Below are 14,768 nucleotides of genomic sequence, written 5' to 3' on the forward strand. Positions count from 1 at the left end.
CGAGAGCACTGTCATCTTATGTGATCTGTTAACCAGTTATTGCTTTTTTTAGGTGACACAGACATGTACTTATGGGTGTCGGAGCCACAGTAGCTGTATGTTTCTTGAACACACCCTGCCCATTAAGAGTCTGTCTCCTCCCACACCTCATCTCACACTTGTTTGGCAACATCACTGTTACATCTCTTGTGTAACCGCTGAAATAACTGGACATCGATTTTTCTTCCAGGAAAACAAACATCCCTCTTTTTAACCGAGCACAGAAAGGACCCCAGCCCCTTTTTCTTTTAAACACGCCAGGGCCAACATGCTTCTTGGATTCCGCTGTTGTCCGATAATCCTATGGCTGGCCCTGGCTACTGTGCTGGGCTCGGTGCTCGGGCTGGGTGAGGACCTGGACCGGCCTCTGTTCGGGCCTCCCGGCTCTCCTATCCGGCTGCATGAGTCTGACCCAGGTCTGAAGAATGCCCTGAAGTTTGCCGAGGAGCGCTACAACCGGGGCTCTAACGCCATGCACCTCCGCAGAGTCAGCCGGCTCATCTCCGCAACCAAACAGGTAACATAAACACGGCCACTTCCAACAGTATGTTCATTGATTCACTATATTGTCTCGTCTTATGTTGTCACAGGATCTCGATATACGACTGCAGAATATTGGTTAATGAACGATTTATGACATTGCAATTAGGGCTATATTTTTTTGTAAACAACGGTGCAGCTGCAGGATATTTAAAGCTACGCCAAGAGGCCGGAAAGACGCAGATATACCTTCACAATAATGGCATAAACTGCTCCGTGCAGTGTAAATGTTCAGTGCAAATTAAAGAATACACTTGTTTTTATTTTCTACAGACTTATTGTTAGGCTTGTAGTTTATTTGGAATTTGGCACTTTGTAGAAAGCGAACAAAGAAGGTTGCAGGCAGCATATGCCCCCCAAACTGCTCATGTTTTCATCCTGTTAGAAAGTCACTTCGTTGAGCGTTGACACTGACTTGACACTGCAATCAAATGGCCCGTCCGACGCTGCGTTGCTATTTATCAGCCCCATCCGTCTGTGCAGTATGGCCCAATGCCACTAGAGTCTCACTGCAGCAAAACACTAACCCAAACACTACAATATCTATATATGTAGTCTGGCCAAGTCTCTTTTTAATCCACACATATTGTGGCCACCAGTTGCTATACTGGAATTGCAGTGATTATGCTTTATTGTGCCTAGGAGTTTATGTTTGTCCATTTAAAATGACAATTGTGTCTGTTTTCCAGCTAGTAAAGGGAATCCGCTATACTATAACAGTGGAACTGAGTAACACTCAGTGTAAGAAATCTACCATGATGAGGACATGTGACTTCTATCCTGAGTCAGAGAATCTCAAGGTAGGCTGTGTGTGTACGTGTGAAGTCGGAGAGAAAAAGGAGGTCACTGTCATGGTGTTCAATCAGCCGGTTTCACTAAGAGGCATGTCATATACCATGGTGGGAATGTGCTTGTGTTTTCTGTATATTGATTACTTATGGCAGCAATGTAGTTGTGTTTGTTCAGCAAGATGTCACCAGTCATCTGATCTTATGACTTGACTTTGACTTAGAGTAATCACAAGCACGCTTATGCCTCATGGTCACATGCATGCATACACTCCACAGATACACAAATGTTTTTTTGTTGCTTTTTTCTTGTTCTCTGTTCTTAAACTTGAAAGTGGAAACCCATTCCTGGTTGAAAAAAACGCTGTTTATTCAAGAAGAGAAAGTAAATAAATGCTCATAGTGAAACTGTTTCATTCTTTTATAAGTAAATACATGAAAGAGCCATGAATAACCTCTTCAGGTTGGCCTCCAGTGTGTCAGACACATTATTCTACTTACCTAAACAGTTTTTAACACTCCCTATGCATATGACAAAATAATCAGATGAACACAGTGTTTGTAATCACAATATCACTGTCCTGTGTGTTTGCCTGTGTTTATGTCAGACAGAGGTGTGCGTGTTCGAAGTGTGGGACATTCCTTGGCAGGGCACTTCAACTCTGCTCAAACAAAAGTGCCAGCCTAAAGGTCAGTTGACAGCTGTATCTTCATCTAAGATTCGTGGCCTTTTGTGTTACCATTGTCCTGTGGTCAAGCTACACCTGAGGAACAATTCAATTCAATTCAATTTTATTTGTATAGTGCCAAATCACAATACAATCATCTCAAGGTACTTTACAAAAAACAAAAAACAAAAGGGGTAGGGGAGCTCAGTGCACCGATTGTCCTCAGGCAGTCTAGGCCTATAGCAGCATAACTAAGGGATGGTTCAGGGTTACCTGAAGCCAGCCCTAACTATACACTACAGTTTACAGGAAATGGTTTTAGTTCCTCTGCACTAGTCATATTTACACCCAAAATGTTCTATGTTGACTGTTATGTAGTTTTTAGTGTTCTCCCATAATGCTTTGCGCTTTCAATAATAGCAGCACTATGTTCCCAGATGATAATGATCCATAAAGCATGTTCATGTTCTGATTAAAACAAAGTGTATGTAGAAAATAATCTTTTAAAATACTTTTTACACCAGTATCTTGCTGACTTGCACTGATCTCACCTTGGAGCCCAAATCAACCTGTTAGGTTACTGACTGAGCAAACATTCCCTTTATGTGAACCATGAGTCTTGTTCAGTTTGGACATTGAAAAAAAAATGCATGTTTCCAGTAAAAGTAATGGTGATATAACCTTCATTCCTTATGTAACATTGATGTTTACTAACCTGGTTAATAAGTGATACAAATTAGGTAATAGGTGAATACTAATGAGTCCATATATATAAGAATAATATTTATTTTAGGCTTTTTACTGCTGTAGCCCCAGTTTCTGATTTAAACCTGAGAGTATTTTTCCCCAAGCAGAGGAAATAATGAATAATATCAAAACTGTTTTACAGGTATACTCTTCTATTTTATACCCAGTGCATCATAGAAGCCACGAACTATGAATATGTACATTGACACATATATTCCTGTATGTTTCTCATTAGTTCAACCTGAAGTGAAAGAGACTAACAAGGTGGAGGATCCATCCACCAGCCAGCCTCTGGAGGTATAAATACATAAACTAATAAAAGGAGTATAAATAGTATATATAGAGTATAAACTTCTGTCCTGCTGTCTGTTTTAAATACACCCCACCAGTCTATCTGTTGTGTGAACTGCAATAATCATTTTAAATGTGAGACTAAGGTTGTTGACTCAGTGTATTTGTCTGCTTTTTATCTGGCAGGAATCTGTGGAGCTGTTGGGCCAGTTTAAAGCATTCATGGTTAAATACAATAAGGTTTACAGCAGCCAGGAAGGTGGGTAGTTGGCATGCATACACACAATGTACATGCCAAACATACCAGGTGCATAGTGTGTTGCATTTGTGTCCACACACCCTAAACACAACTACTGTGTTCATGCTATATGAAAACATATTACTATATATGGACAACTAACCACATAAACATGACTTCATTTTCAGAAATCCAAAATATAAACAATGGTATATAGAAGAATAGTTTATGTTTATAAAGTAGCAGATAATAAATAAGAAAAGTATAAAGTATAATAAAAGAATCCCAACACATTCCAAAAAATCACTAGAAGAGAGATGGTCAAAGGAAATGAAAAGTAATGTGTTGGTTTATATTCAAGGTCTTTTAAAAGCAATCCAGATCAAACACTGATTATGCAACTAATTTGCTCTAAGAGTGCCATTATATCAAGTAATATAAATATTAAAAATTTAAAAGATAAAAAAAATCTACTTATGCAGGTCAGTAAAACAAAGTGCTTCTAAATGTGACTCTACAGAGACAGACCATCGTTTGCGCATCTTCCATGAGAACCTCAAGACTGCTGAGAAGCTGCAGGCTTTGGATCAGGGTTCAGCTGAATATGGAGTCACCAAGTTCAGTGACCTAACGGGTACGTGTGTGTACACATGCTTGTATTTCCAAATAGTTTCCAGTGAAGAAACACATCTGCTTTTTGCCGTTTTCATCAGATTTTCTTCTGAAGCAACATAAACACGTTACTGTTCTTCTCTTTTTGTCCAGAGGAGGAGTTTCGCTCCACATACCTGAACCCTCATCTGAGCCAATGGACTCTCCAACAGTCGATGAAACCGGCCTCTCCAGCCCGAAGTCCCGCCCCTGCCAGCTGGGATTGGCGAGATCATGGCGCTGTCAGTCCTGTTAAGAACCAGGTACCAACAAACAGGTTAATTATACAGCAATTATACACCCTAAATAGCCTGTTCCTAATGAATAAATTAAACCTCTTCCTACTTCATGCTGATTGGGGTGTAAATGTGTGTGTTTCCTCCAGGGTATGTGTGGATCCTGCTGGGCGTTTTCTGTTACAGGCAACATCGAAGGCCAGTGGTTCCTGAAAAATGGAACATTGCTGTCACTTTCTGAACAAGGTAACAAAGAAACATATGCACATGTGTACAGAACCAAACAAACACAGAGGATAAAAGAATTAAATAACAATCTCATACAGAAAATGACTATTTCCTACTAAAAATCCATGATTTGATTGGTGTATTGATTTGTCCCTGACAGAGCTAGTTGACTGTGATAGGCTGGACGAGGCGTGCAGAGGAGGGCTACCATCTAATGCTTACGAAGCCATTGAGAAGCTAGGTGAGGATTAAATGAGTGGGCTATAAGAGATATATGAAACCATTTTGAAATAAATTACAGCTTTTTTTCATGTAGACTTGCATATGTCTTGATTTTTGCATTTAAACTGGGCAAATCTTTCCTCTCCCTTTTGTGTGGTTTAAGGCGGTTTGGAGACAGAGACTGACTACTCCTACACCGGTCACAAGCAGAGTTGTGACTTCACTGCCAAGAAGGTGGCCGCCTACATCAACAGCTCTATGGAGCTGTCCAAAGATGAGAAAGGTGAGTGAGCTGAAGAAGAAGGAGAAACACTCTACTGAAAAAAAGGCAGCAGAAATTCCTACACACCTAGATGTTTTTTTTTTTTTTTTTTTATCTCAAATTGATAAGACACTAATTCAGATAAAATAACTAAACACAAATTACATAACTCCAATGATGTCTAGGACAGAGAAGTGAGAGGGGAGGTTAATAATGGACTGACTTGGATTTTCTTTCCCTCAGAAATCACAGCTTGGCTGGCTGAGAATGGACCGGTTTCTGCTGCTCTGAATGCCTTTGCCATGCAGGTAAGCAAATGTGTCACTGCTGTTACTCACCCACCACAGCAACTACTGATGCAGTGAGGTGGGTATTTAATGCACTATCACCTCTATGCAGCATCAAGAGAAAATAACACTTATTGTCTCATGATGAATCCTAGTTTTACTAGATTTCCATTACCTGCATAAAACCATATTTAACTGTACTGCAATGGCGTTTGATTTCCTGTAGTTCTATAGAAAAGGTGTGTCTCACCCACTGAAGATCTTCTGCAATCCCTGGATGATCGACCATGCTGTGCTGATGGTGGCATACGGAGAACGTGAGTGTCCAGTTTTTAATCCTCTCTTCGGTTATCTTGTTCTCACTCCTCAGCAGCAAAAAACAGATATATGTTTGATTGTCCTGTTGATCAACATAAAGGAGGATGATTTGAATCAAGATGCAGGATAAAGTCAAGTGCCCTGTATGTTCATGTGTGTGTACAGGCAATGGTATCCCATACTGGGCCATCAAAAACAGTTGGGGAGAGGATTATGGAGAGCAGGTAAGACAGCTACGGCTGCAGCTAACAATTACTTTTCTATGAAATGTCAAAAAGTCACCATTACAATTTACTACAGAATGTGTAACAACCTGTATCACTGTGAAGATTACACTGACACAGATGTTGGATTTTGTGTCGTCCTGTACTTACAAAACTATTTACTCTTTTGTATCAGACTAAATTAAATTAAACTGGAAGGTTTGACTCAAGGTAAAAGTAGCGTAAACCACTGCCCACCTTTATTTCTGGCCATACAAAGAGACTGTGTGTGGTTATTGACATTCTCTCTTGCTGTCTGTCTCATATAGGGTTACTACTACTTATACAGGGGGTCCGCTGCTTGTGGGATCAACAAGATGTGCTCATCTGCTGTAGTCAATTAAACAACTCACCATACATTCACACAAACGCACACATCATCATCATACTGCATATGCAACAGCTACCAGCTGATCCCACCTTCACACACACACACACACACACACACACACACACACACACACACACACACACACACACACACACACACACACACACACACACACACACACACACACAGAGCCACATTTCAGCCAGGATGCATGAACATCAAAATGAGGAACAGAAAAAACCCTATAGATGTTACTTTTCCATCAAACCCGACTAGTGTTCATACCTCACACAGCTCTAACACTAGCTATGCTGAGAAGTTTTATAGTAAATTTAAGGTAGATGTTATAAGTGCATTTGTTTCTATTAGTTCTTCAGGTCAAAATAATTGCTGTGTTTCAGACAGTACTGGTTTTAAAGCCAGTATGTATGTGTATTTAAAGGCAGTACACAGTTTGATTTAAAGGTGTGCACTAATTGTAGACTGATCAATTACCAGTGTTTTGTGCTAATGTTACATAGAACTAGAGGGTTTTTTGAAAGATACGGGTGTTGCTATATACTGATCTGCACAATGTCAATGAGAATGAATTAAAAACTGTGGAATCCTATTTGTTGTTCATGATTTGTGCATACACTAGAAAAATAGAATCAGACTTTCTTAATCTAAAAACAAAAAATAACACATTTCTCCATATTGTGTCTATATTTGCAGAAAAACCATGAAAATGAAAACTGACATACTATTATAATTTAATAGGGAGAGACCACATTGTTTCATAAACATGCTGTGTTGTGTTGACTGGGTGCTGTAGTTTACATACAAATATTTAGCATCATGTGCCTTAAGCGAACAAAAAGTTTAAAATTTGAAAATTGGCATCAATAAAGACATGAAAAACAAAGATTTATCATGCCTGTGGTATTCGTAACACAAGCAATCTTGAATGTTGCTCATTTTAGCAAAACAAAACTATTTCATTGCAAAGGTACTACCATGGAGTGCCTGGGCCTGAGCTGAGCATCAGATATTAAGAAACAAAAATGTGTTCTGTAAAGAATCAGAATCAGCTTTATTGGCCAAGTTTGTGCACACAAACAAGAAATGTAACTCCAATTCACTAAGCTCTCTCTGTACAATTCAAATAAAACTAAACTTTCTTTAACAGGAAGATGGGAGCTTAAAAATATGGAAAGCTAAAGAAATAAAACATAAAAATTTCAAAGAGGGCTAGAAAACAAAAAAAATAGTTTTAATATGTAAGACTTAAACAATGGGCTGTTGCTCTGTAAGCGTCGGGTGGATTGGCGCCAAAGGAGACTATTTAACTGTTGCGTAGGTAACGGCTAGCAGAGTGATAGCGTCTAGGCCGCGCGACCTTCACTTGGCCTGGACAGGACAACACTCATGTCCCATGGACTACACGACCCTGAGCGCCTTAATGAATAAGAGCACAGAAAACACAAACTGTTAGAGAACAGTATTATCTTATTTCTACTCTTGGCTTTGGACACAGCTTTAAAAAAAAAAAAAAAAAAAAATACAATTATACAGGTAAGTGTTTGTACCACACGTCCCTCTCCCTGATGGTGAACGCCACATTTTTCACAACACAGCAGTGAATGAACCCCACTCTAAATAACTCGAACCTAAACACGCATAACACTTCTACGTAACAAAACCCAACACATTGCTTAGTTAACACATAATTCAACTATATACAGATACCCATAATGCACCTGGCTGTTATCGTTGACTGCCGGGTCCTTACAATATGTAGAATTTGTGAACTAGTGCAGCAGGAGTGCAAGGATTTAACTACAACTGTAAGTATAGCCTTGACAGTGGTGCGATGAGATAGGAATAGATGTGCAAATATACACGCAGTATTATTGCACAGTGGTTATTTCTGCCACTGTCTGACATTAAATGTTCATGAGAGCGACAGCGTGGGGGAAGAAACTGTCTTTGTTATGGATTATTAGTATTATCAGACCATAAATGGCCTTGATGTGGAAGTGACAAAGTTAAACTCATCTATAATCATTTTTATACCTGAAATGTTAAGTTTAAGATTAAGCTTCTGTCACGTGATGGCGACTTTTATTGTGAAAAACGAAGCCCTTGACCCCGGAAGTGTATTGCTCGTCGTCGCTCCTGATCTCAGAAAACACGGACACACGTGGTTTGGGTTTAATAATAAAACAAAACGAGTCTTCTAGCCGCTGTCAAACTGCACAGAGGCAGTTCCCTCTTTTCATTCTTCCAAGGTAAGTTAGTTATGTGACATGTTGCAGGGTGGGGACACGGATTGTGAGGGCTGGTGTTAGCCTAGCGAGCCAACGAGGTATTTGCAAACGCTTCTGTCTAACTAGCTCCAAATGTGTTGTCATTCGTCCATCACTGAAAGTACTGATGTAGCCCGTGTTTTTTAGGAGCAGGTAACCGGCTTGAGCGAGCTATCGTTGGATTTTCCTTCTTGTTTCAGTTGTTGTCTCCTCTAATGCAGCAGCAGACTGACTGCTAAGTCTGTCTGGCTTTAACAAAGCTACTACAACCACATTTGGAGGCTTGTAACATAAAGCAGACCTTAAAGACATCTTACTGATTTGAACAGTTTTTACCACGTGTGTAATAAAGTCTAATGCTTAACTTTAAATATTAATGTAGGTAATTAGTGTAGGTTGAGCATCAGTGTCACTCTGGACTTACTGGTTGATATTGACAATTCACAGAAGTCACAAGGTGGTGTGATTGTAAAACTAACCCAGTGAGGCCCATTCTGAAGCCTCAGACGTCATCAGTCACATGGTTTTCCTCGATATGAGCTCTGGTACAGTCGATATCATCAATCAGCACCTTGACCAGCCATTGTCTTCTGTCCTCAGCTGGCGAAGGCAGCTGATGCTGACCATTTATAATGTCACAGGCCACTAAACGCAAACATGTTGTCAAGGAGGTTCTGGGCGACTTTGTCACACCTACAGAAAACCAGATGATTGTGAAGGTAAGCTGCATATGAGTGGCGATGTGTTTAACATGATGAAACAACCACACCTTACGGTAAATAATAGGACATGTCTTGTGTCTCCATCCTAAACCTGTGCACTTGTAGATTATCGGTAGCCGTGGTAACAACCTTCATGAGACTGTCACAGCTCAAGGTGAGATCTTCCTGGTGAGCATGCCCACCAAGTTTCGCAAGAACATCTGGATAAAGAGGGGTAAGTTGCAGAGTAGATTGTATACATTAAATGTTATAGATTACAGAGATAAGACTGGATCAGTCGACCAGCTCAAAAGTCTAAATTCTGCTACTAGGGAAACTTGTCCTAATTATGAATGTGTTTTTATTGATCCTGTCTTGAGCAGAATTATGGCACTCTGTGAATTATCAAACTGATATTCCTTACTTCATTTGTATCTGTGAAGTATATTTTATGTTTGGATAAAACAGAAATTGTTATGTCTAGCTAAGCCTATGTAAATAACAGTTTTTCCCCTTTTCCTCTTTTTCAAGACGGTTTTAATAGCCATCGCACCACTGGCAAAGACCTGCATTGATTTTGGAGAAAAAGTGTAATATCTAGACCTGATGCAAGATGGCACTATTTATGTTATTATTCAGCATAGCCCCAAGCAGGGAAAAATCCATTGTCTGTATCATTTGTCCTTTATAGTGTTTCTGATCTGATCTCAGTTGGTGTTAGTGCATAGCAAATGTAATATTGTTGAAATGGACTACTGATATATTCTCCAGCAGTATGTTTTCCAAAATGTATAGTATATACATAAGCTACTAAGTTAGCACACGCAGGAATTTTGACTTGCCCTTTAAAGGGAAAAGTTGTTGGCCCTTTCTGGTGATATCTTATCAATATCAGGCACTAGTGTGACAGATATTTGCATCTCTGTTTCTCTGTGTTTATAATAAGATAACATATACTTCGTTGTGTCAGGTTGATTGGTGACTCTAAATTGCCCATAGGAGTGAGTGTGAGTGTGTGAGGTTGTTTGTCTCTATGTGGCCCTGTGATGGACTGGTGACCTGTCCAGGGTGTACCCCTGCCTTTCACCCAAAGAGAGCTGGGATAGATCGTCGTGACCGTAAATAGGAATAAGTGGGTTTAGATGATGGATACTTTGTTGTCCATTTGGAGAGAGAGCATCATTGCATTGTAGAGCATTCATCTCTAGATACACAGTAACACTTGAACCATCAGGAGGTTTACTTTTTGTTTGACTGACTGACCAGTGAAGAAGAAACAGAATAGTCTGTCGAGTCAGATTTTATTAATAAAGCCCAAATCAGTGATTTCCCTTTAGACACTTTTGATATGATGACATATATATTTGAATTGTTTTATATCACCTTAAATTTGTTCCCTGTTAACTACAAACCTGTGTCTAAATCTGCCTAATCATTTTTTAGAAATCATTAAGGTGAAGAGTAAAGGATGGCCAACTGACATTGATAGTTTAGGTCACAATTAAACTCTTGTTTGCTTTCTGATCTTTAAGGTGACTATGTGATTGTGGATCCCATTGAGGAAGGAGAGAAGGTGAAGGCAGAGATCAGCGTTATTCTCTACAAAGATCATATTCAGTATCTGCAGAAACAGCAGCTCTGGTGAGTGGAAACACATCACATGGCCAGCATCATTTTGTCGAACAAGAGTTTACTTTGTTGATGCCTTCACTTCGTCCAGGCCACAGGGGTTCATGGAGACAAGCAAACAGGGAAAGGAACAAGAGACACAGGAGAAAGGTGAGAAAGAGGACGTCAGTGAGTCTGAAGATGATGAGAGCGACCTCTTCGTGAACACCAACCGCTCCAACTACCAGTTCAGCGAGAGTGAGGACGAGGAGGACAGTGAGGAGGACAGTGAGGAAGAAGATGAGCAGAAAGAAGGAAGGACAGAGAATGGGTCATAGTGGGAGCACAAAAGACCTACTCTGCTGTGCTGCTGTTACCACTAACTGATGTGGTGATGAAATGAAATGATGCTCCTCCAGCAACAGCTCCATCTGCAGCTCTTGTTTGATCAAGATCTCACTTGATTGAAAAAATGTTATGTTCAAACTGAGTCTGAAAGTAAGAATCCAGTGATTTTTCAGGTCAGTGTGAATTTCTCCTGAAACTGCTTTCAGGGGTTGTTAGAGGGTCGCAGGTGTGTGGTAAAAACTGAGAGGATTTTCCTGTATTACTAGTTCTGTATGGGGTGTTGGTAAGTAAATTGTTCAGGGTGTCATTCAATTACTGAGCCCTTTTGTTAGTACTGATTGCATTAATATGATTTTTAAATAAACTTTTACACTGATTTACTTTGCCTAAGCACCAAAGGAGCTTGTCCAGCTGCTCTAGTTTCAGCTGACCTGGTAGAACATAACATTGTGACTGCTTTGTGCCTCATTGTTTAACATTACTGATTCAATTACTGATTTGGGTTTGTTTGATGAATAAACCTGTGTTTTCTTTAATGACTTAGGCTATTACATGGACTTTCTGTCCATGTCTCCCACTTACAAAAGTCCAACATTTTGTTTTGAATGTGTTTCTTTTTGGGTATAAAAATAACCTGAAAGAATTTGACATAAAGCTGTTGAGCAGTTTGCCTGTGGAACCAGTTCTACAGACTTTTTTTTCTTCACACATTCTTCTGCAAAGAGATAGATAGTAATGTGTGAAATGTAAAATGCTGTGAAATATCTTTGCTGCAGACATTTTCATTAAACACCAGTTTTTCTTCAAAGATTTCGGTTTGCTGATTGGATTTGTTTTTATTGCAGTCCGATTTGCTTGAGCAAAGGAAAAAAAAAACCAAAATCTGAGCTTTTAGTTTTTGTAAAAGTAGGTCAACCACAGTAAGATCATATAGGTAATTTAAGGTTGATATATGTTATAGTACACTTTTATTCACAGTCTTTGCAAAAACTAGCACAAGACTGCATTCATTTCAGTACTATGTCACAATGAATTTGCAGACATCAATCCAGTAAAAAATCTACATGTAACAACTTTATAATTTCATGGCAAGAGAATTGTGAATAGATTTGAAAATAATAAAAAGTAGTGATATAACACAAAAATATCACGGTCTCAAAACTTCTCAGGCTGTTTTCATAATGTGAATTAACAGTTGCCTGAAAGGAACAATAAGCTCCACAGATTTAACTATTAAAAAACAAAAAAGTATAAAAATAGTGGTTTTGACTGACAGACTGCAAAGGTAACAATTCTTCAATAGAAAAATTAAAGAGTCTCACAGTTTCGGTTTGTTTTCCTTCTGTTGTTGGTCCTTTAGAGGCACATCCCAACACTACACCTATGTCACGTTTACTTCAGCCCACAATTCAACTAACTGGTTGGAGTTGCATTTGTAGACCAGCAGGTTTTTGCGGTACGAACACTGCTCCTCTGTCTCTTTTTTAGAGAAGTCGAATGTGAGGAAGGCAGGGTGGTGGATGGGATAGGCATTAAGCCGCATCATACACATCCCCACATAAACATCATCAATGGGGAACAGGTGAACCCTTTTAGACACACTGTGTAGGCGTTTGGTCAAAAGACCTGAGTATACGACTCCTCTGCCACTTGCATACATGGGATAGAGGCCCTTGTAGAAGCTATCTGGTATAAAGTACTTGGACTTGCTGACTTGGCTGGGTATTCCTGTACCTGATACATTTCCAACCATGAAGTTTTTTATAATCCTGTGTGCTTGTGGTTTCTGTAGCTGGTCCTCAAGATAGGTTATAATTCTCAGGGTGTTGACAAAAACGTCATCATCTCCCATGAAGACAAAAAGAGTCTGGCTGCAGAATTTGGAGAACCATCTCCAGAACAGCACATCCTTCAAGGTGAGGTTGAAAAATGTGTCCCTGAAATCCCACTGCAAGATGTCTCCATAGTGTGCACTCTCCATCTGCAGCATGTCAGAAAAATTCACAACCACCTCCTCAGAGTTTTCTCTGCCTAGCAAAAAGACCCTGCGGATGTATCCTCCACCGTCTCTGCTGCCACGCTGCCTCAGCCCTGACACCCATCCCACCTGACCCCAGGTATGTCGAATGGCCTGCCGGTCCTTAAAGTTCGACTCTATTGTCTTGATGGCCAGGAGAAGCAGAGGGGCCTTCTTCTCGTCTTTTGCCCCAGCGCCACATACTCCAGGTGGCTGGATGAGTGTTGGATAGTCCCTCCTTTGCATGTGGCTCACAAAGTCTTGCAGCTCCTCTGGTAGCTTGTCAAAGTTTCTTCTCATGCTGTCCAGGTCATTAACTTCAGTAAAACTTTGCCTCAGTATGGAGTCATAAATACTATCGTCGTCAGCTTCCCTGTTGGCTTTAAGCGGGTGCAGTATGGGGTTGAAATGGTGGTCAACGGCTAGCTGGAGAATATTCCAAATGGCACCTTTAAATGGGTGTCGCTCCCAGAAAGTTATAGGCACTGGGCCAAAGTTTTTGTTGGGCAGTGCTCCTGGGGCCACAAAATAAACATCTCCTGGGACACTCTCTGTGACTATGATTTCTGCTGTTTTTAAACTATTCATGGTCATAAATAGTGTGACACCAGCATAGACAAACAGCAGGGCCAGGCAGATGCATGGGGTGCACACACAGATAAGCACGCGACGCCAAAGACAGTAACACCGTGCCATCCAACTGCAAATGCACAAACAACATGTTAGGTGGGACCGATCCCAAGTATTTGTAATTCAGGACCCAAACACATGAAATATTTCACAGTAACCCAAAGCTAGAGTGTGCATGGACAGGGAGGCAGGAGGAGTCAGACTGAGGCAGACAAACACAGGGAAAAGCATTAAAAGACCACAAATATAAAAGTTGACAAAACAAGCTCACCAAAAGGTCCATAAACTGTTGTAGCTGTTCTTTGGTTTTTGATTGTATGACATGATCCTCATCAGCAGATAGAATTTGGCAATTGGAGCATGCACTTCTACAATACCACGAAAACTGGGCTAACTATATCCACCTTAAAAGATTGTGTAATATGCTTAAAAACTCCAGATCAGCTACTAAATGGACATTGTGGTAAAACTGATATTCCACCGACTGTTCACAAGGTCAAGAATGTGCAATGACAATAACAATTATCTTACTGTATTTAATTATATATACACATCATTACATTACATACCATATGTCATTTACAAGATGGAATCATCTCCTCTTAGAGTGCTGAAATATAAATAATCAGCAGCTGGCTTTGCTTACCTCCTTTAGGTGAAAGTTCCCCTATTCACTGAATACTCCTGTGCTTTGATAGGTAAAGGTGGTGGTCCTGTATGAGACCGGAGAAATACAAACTCAGCTTAAAGACAATAGTGGTGTTGGAGGAAAAGTTGTTCAGAACAGGTTTGGTGGCTGTTTTGCAATAAACTGGTTAGCTGAAGATCTAGCAAGTAAGCCAGCAAAGTGTCATCATTTCTGAGCCTTGACATCTGACAGCCAGCAGGTCAAATAGCTAAGATGAGAAGAGACAAATAGACATAACCTTAACTAAAGGTACACTTCCCAGCTTTCAATGCTTCAAACTAATTGATGTCAGCTAGCTAAGAGTTAGGTTAGTGTGGCACAAATATATTCCATAATTAATTTTATTTTATCTACTAATTGGAGACAGTGTCAATTCTAC

At 40.0% G+C, this 14,768-nt stretch overlaps 3 protein-coding genes across 3 annotated transcripts; 2 read left to right on the plus strand and 1 right to left on the minus strand.

Annotated features, from left to right (window-relative positions):
- The first annotated feature begins 133 nt into the window (after window positions 1–133).
- Window positions 134–6,719, plus strand: ctsf (cathepsin F). Its single transcript, XM_026330195.1, has 14 exons — window positions 134–556; window positions 1,269–1,379; window positions 1,976–2,057; window positions 3,018–3,079; window positions 3,260–3,332; window positions 3,832–3,945; window positions 4,077–4,225; window positions 4,348–4,444; window positions 4,587–4,667; window positions 4,812–4,931; window positions 5,154–5,218; window positions 5,424–5,514; window positions 5,681–5,739; window positions 6,048–6,719. Exons 1-14 carry the CDS (start codon window positions 308–310, stop codon window positions 6,120–6,122), a joined length of 1,428 nt encoding a protein of 475 aa, XP_026185980.1. The 5' UTR covers window positions 134–307; the 3' UTR covers window positions 6,123–6,719.
- A 1,521-nt stretch (window positions 6,720–8,240) lies between these two features.
- On the plus strand, window positions 8,241–11,864 carry eif1ad (eukaryotic translation initiation factor 1A domain containing). The gene is made up of 5 exons (XM_026329642.1): window positions 8,241–8,379; window positions 8,998–9,116; window positions 9,225–9,333; window positions 10,631–10,739; window positions 10,819–11,864. The coding sequence occupies exons 2-5, from the start codon at window positions 9,030–9,032 to the stop codon at window positions 11,042–11,044; spliced, it is 531 nt and encodes a 176-aa protein (XP_026185427.1). The 5' UTR covers window positions 8,241–8,379; window positions 8,998–9,029; the 3' UTR covers window positions 11,045–11,864.
- A 571-nt stretch (window positions 11,865–12,435) lies between these two features.
- Window positions 12,436–13,767, minus strand: LOC113144593 (N-acetyllactosaminide beta-1,3-N-acetylglucosaminyltransferase 2). Its single transcript, XM_026330759.1, has one exon. The coding sequence runs from the start codon at window positions 13,765–13,767 to the stop codon at window positions 12,436–12,438; it is 1,332 nt and encodes a 443-aa protein (XP_026186544.1).
- Between the last annotated feature and the right edge of the window lie 1,001 nt (window positions 13,768–14,768).

This window comes from Mastacembelus armatus, chromosome 10, assembly GCF_900324485.2.
Source record: "Mastacembelus armatus chromosome 10, fMasArm1.2, whole genome shotgun sequence".
Lineage (NCBI taxonomy): Eukaryota > Metazoa > Chordata > Actinopteri > Synbranchiformes > Mastacembelidae > Mastacembelus > Mastacembelus armatus.

Bases quoted from the DNA above. Each gene is read 5' to 3' on its own strand.
- ctsf (XM_026330195.1), top strand. From the start codon at position 308: ATGCTTCTTGGATTCCGCTGTTGTCCGATAATCCTATGGCTGGCCCTG. The intron at 1,380-1,975 runs GTAGGCTGTGTG...TGTTTATGTCAG, and splicing joins CTGAGTCAGAGAATCTCAAG to ACAGAGGTGTGCGTGTTCGA. The intron at 3,946-4,076 runs GTACGTGTGTGT...CTTTTTGTCCAG, and splicing joins CAAGTTCAGTGACCTAACGG to AGGAGGAGTTTCGCTCCACA.
- eif1ad (XM_026329642.1), top strand. From the start codon at position 9,030: ATGTCACAGGCCACTAAACGCAAACATGTTGTCAAGGAGGTTCTGGGC. The intron at 9,117-9,224 runs GTAAGCTGCATA...GTGCACTTGTAG, and splicing joins AAAACCAGATGATTGTGAAG to ATTATCGGTAGCCGTGGTAA. The intron at 9,334-10,630 runs GTAAGTTGCAGA...CTGATCTTTAAG, and splicing joins GAACATCTGGATAAAGAGGG to GTGACTATGTGATTGTGGAT.
- LOC113144593 (XM_026330759.1), bottom strand. From the start codon at position 13,767: ATGGCACGGTGTTACTGTCTTTGGCGTCGCGTGCTTATCTGTGTGTGC.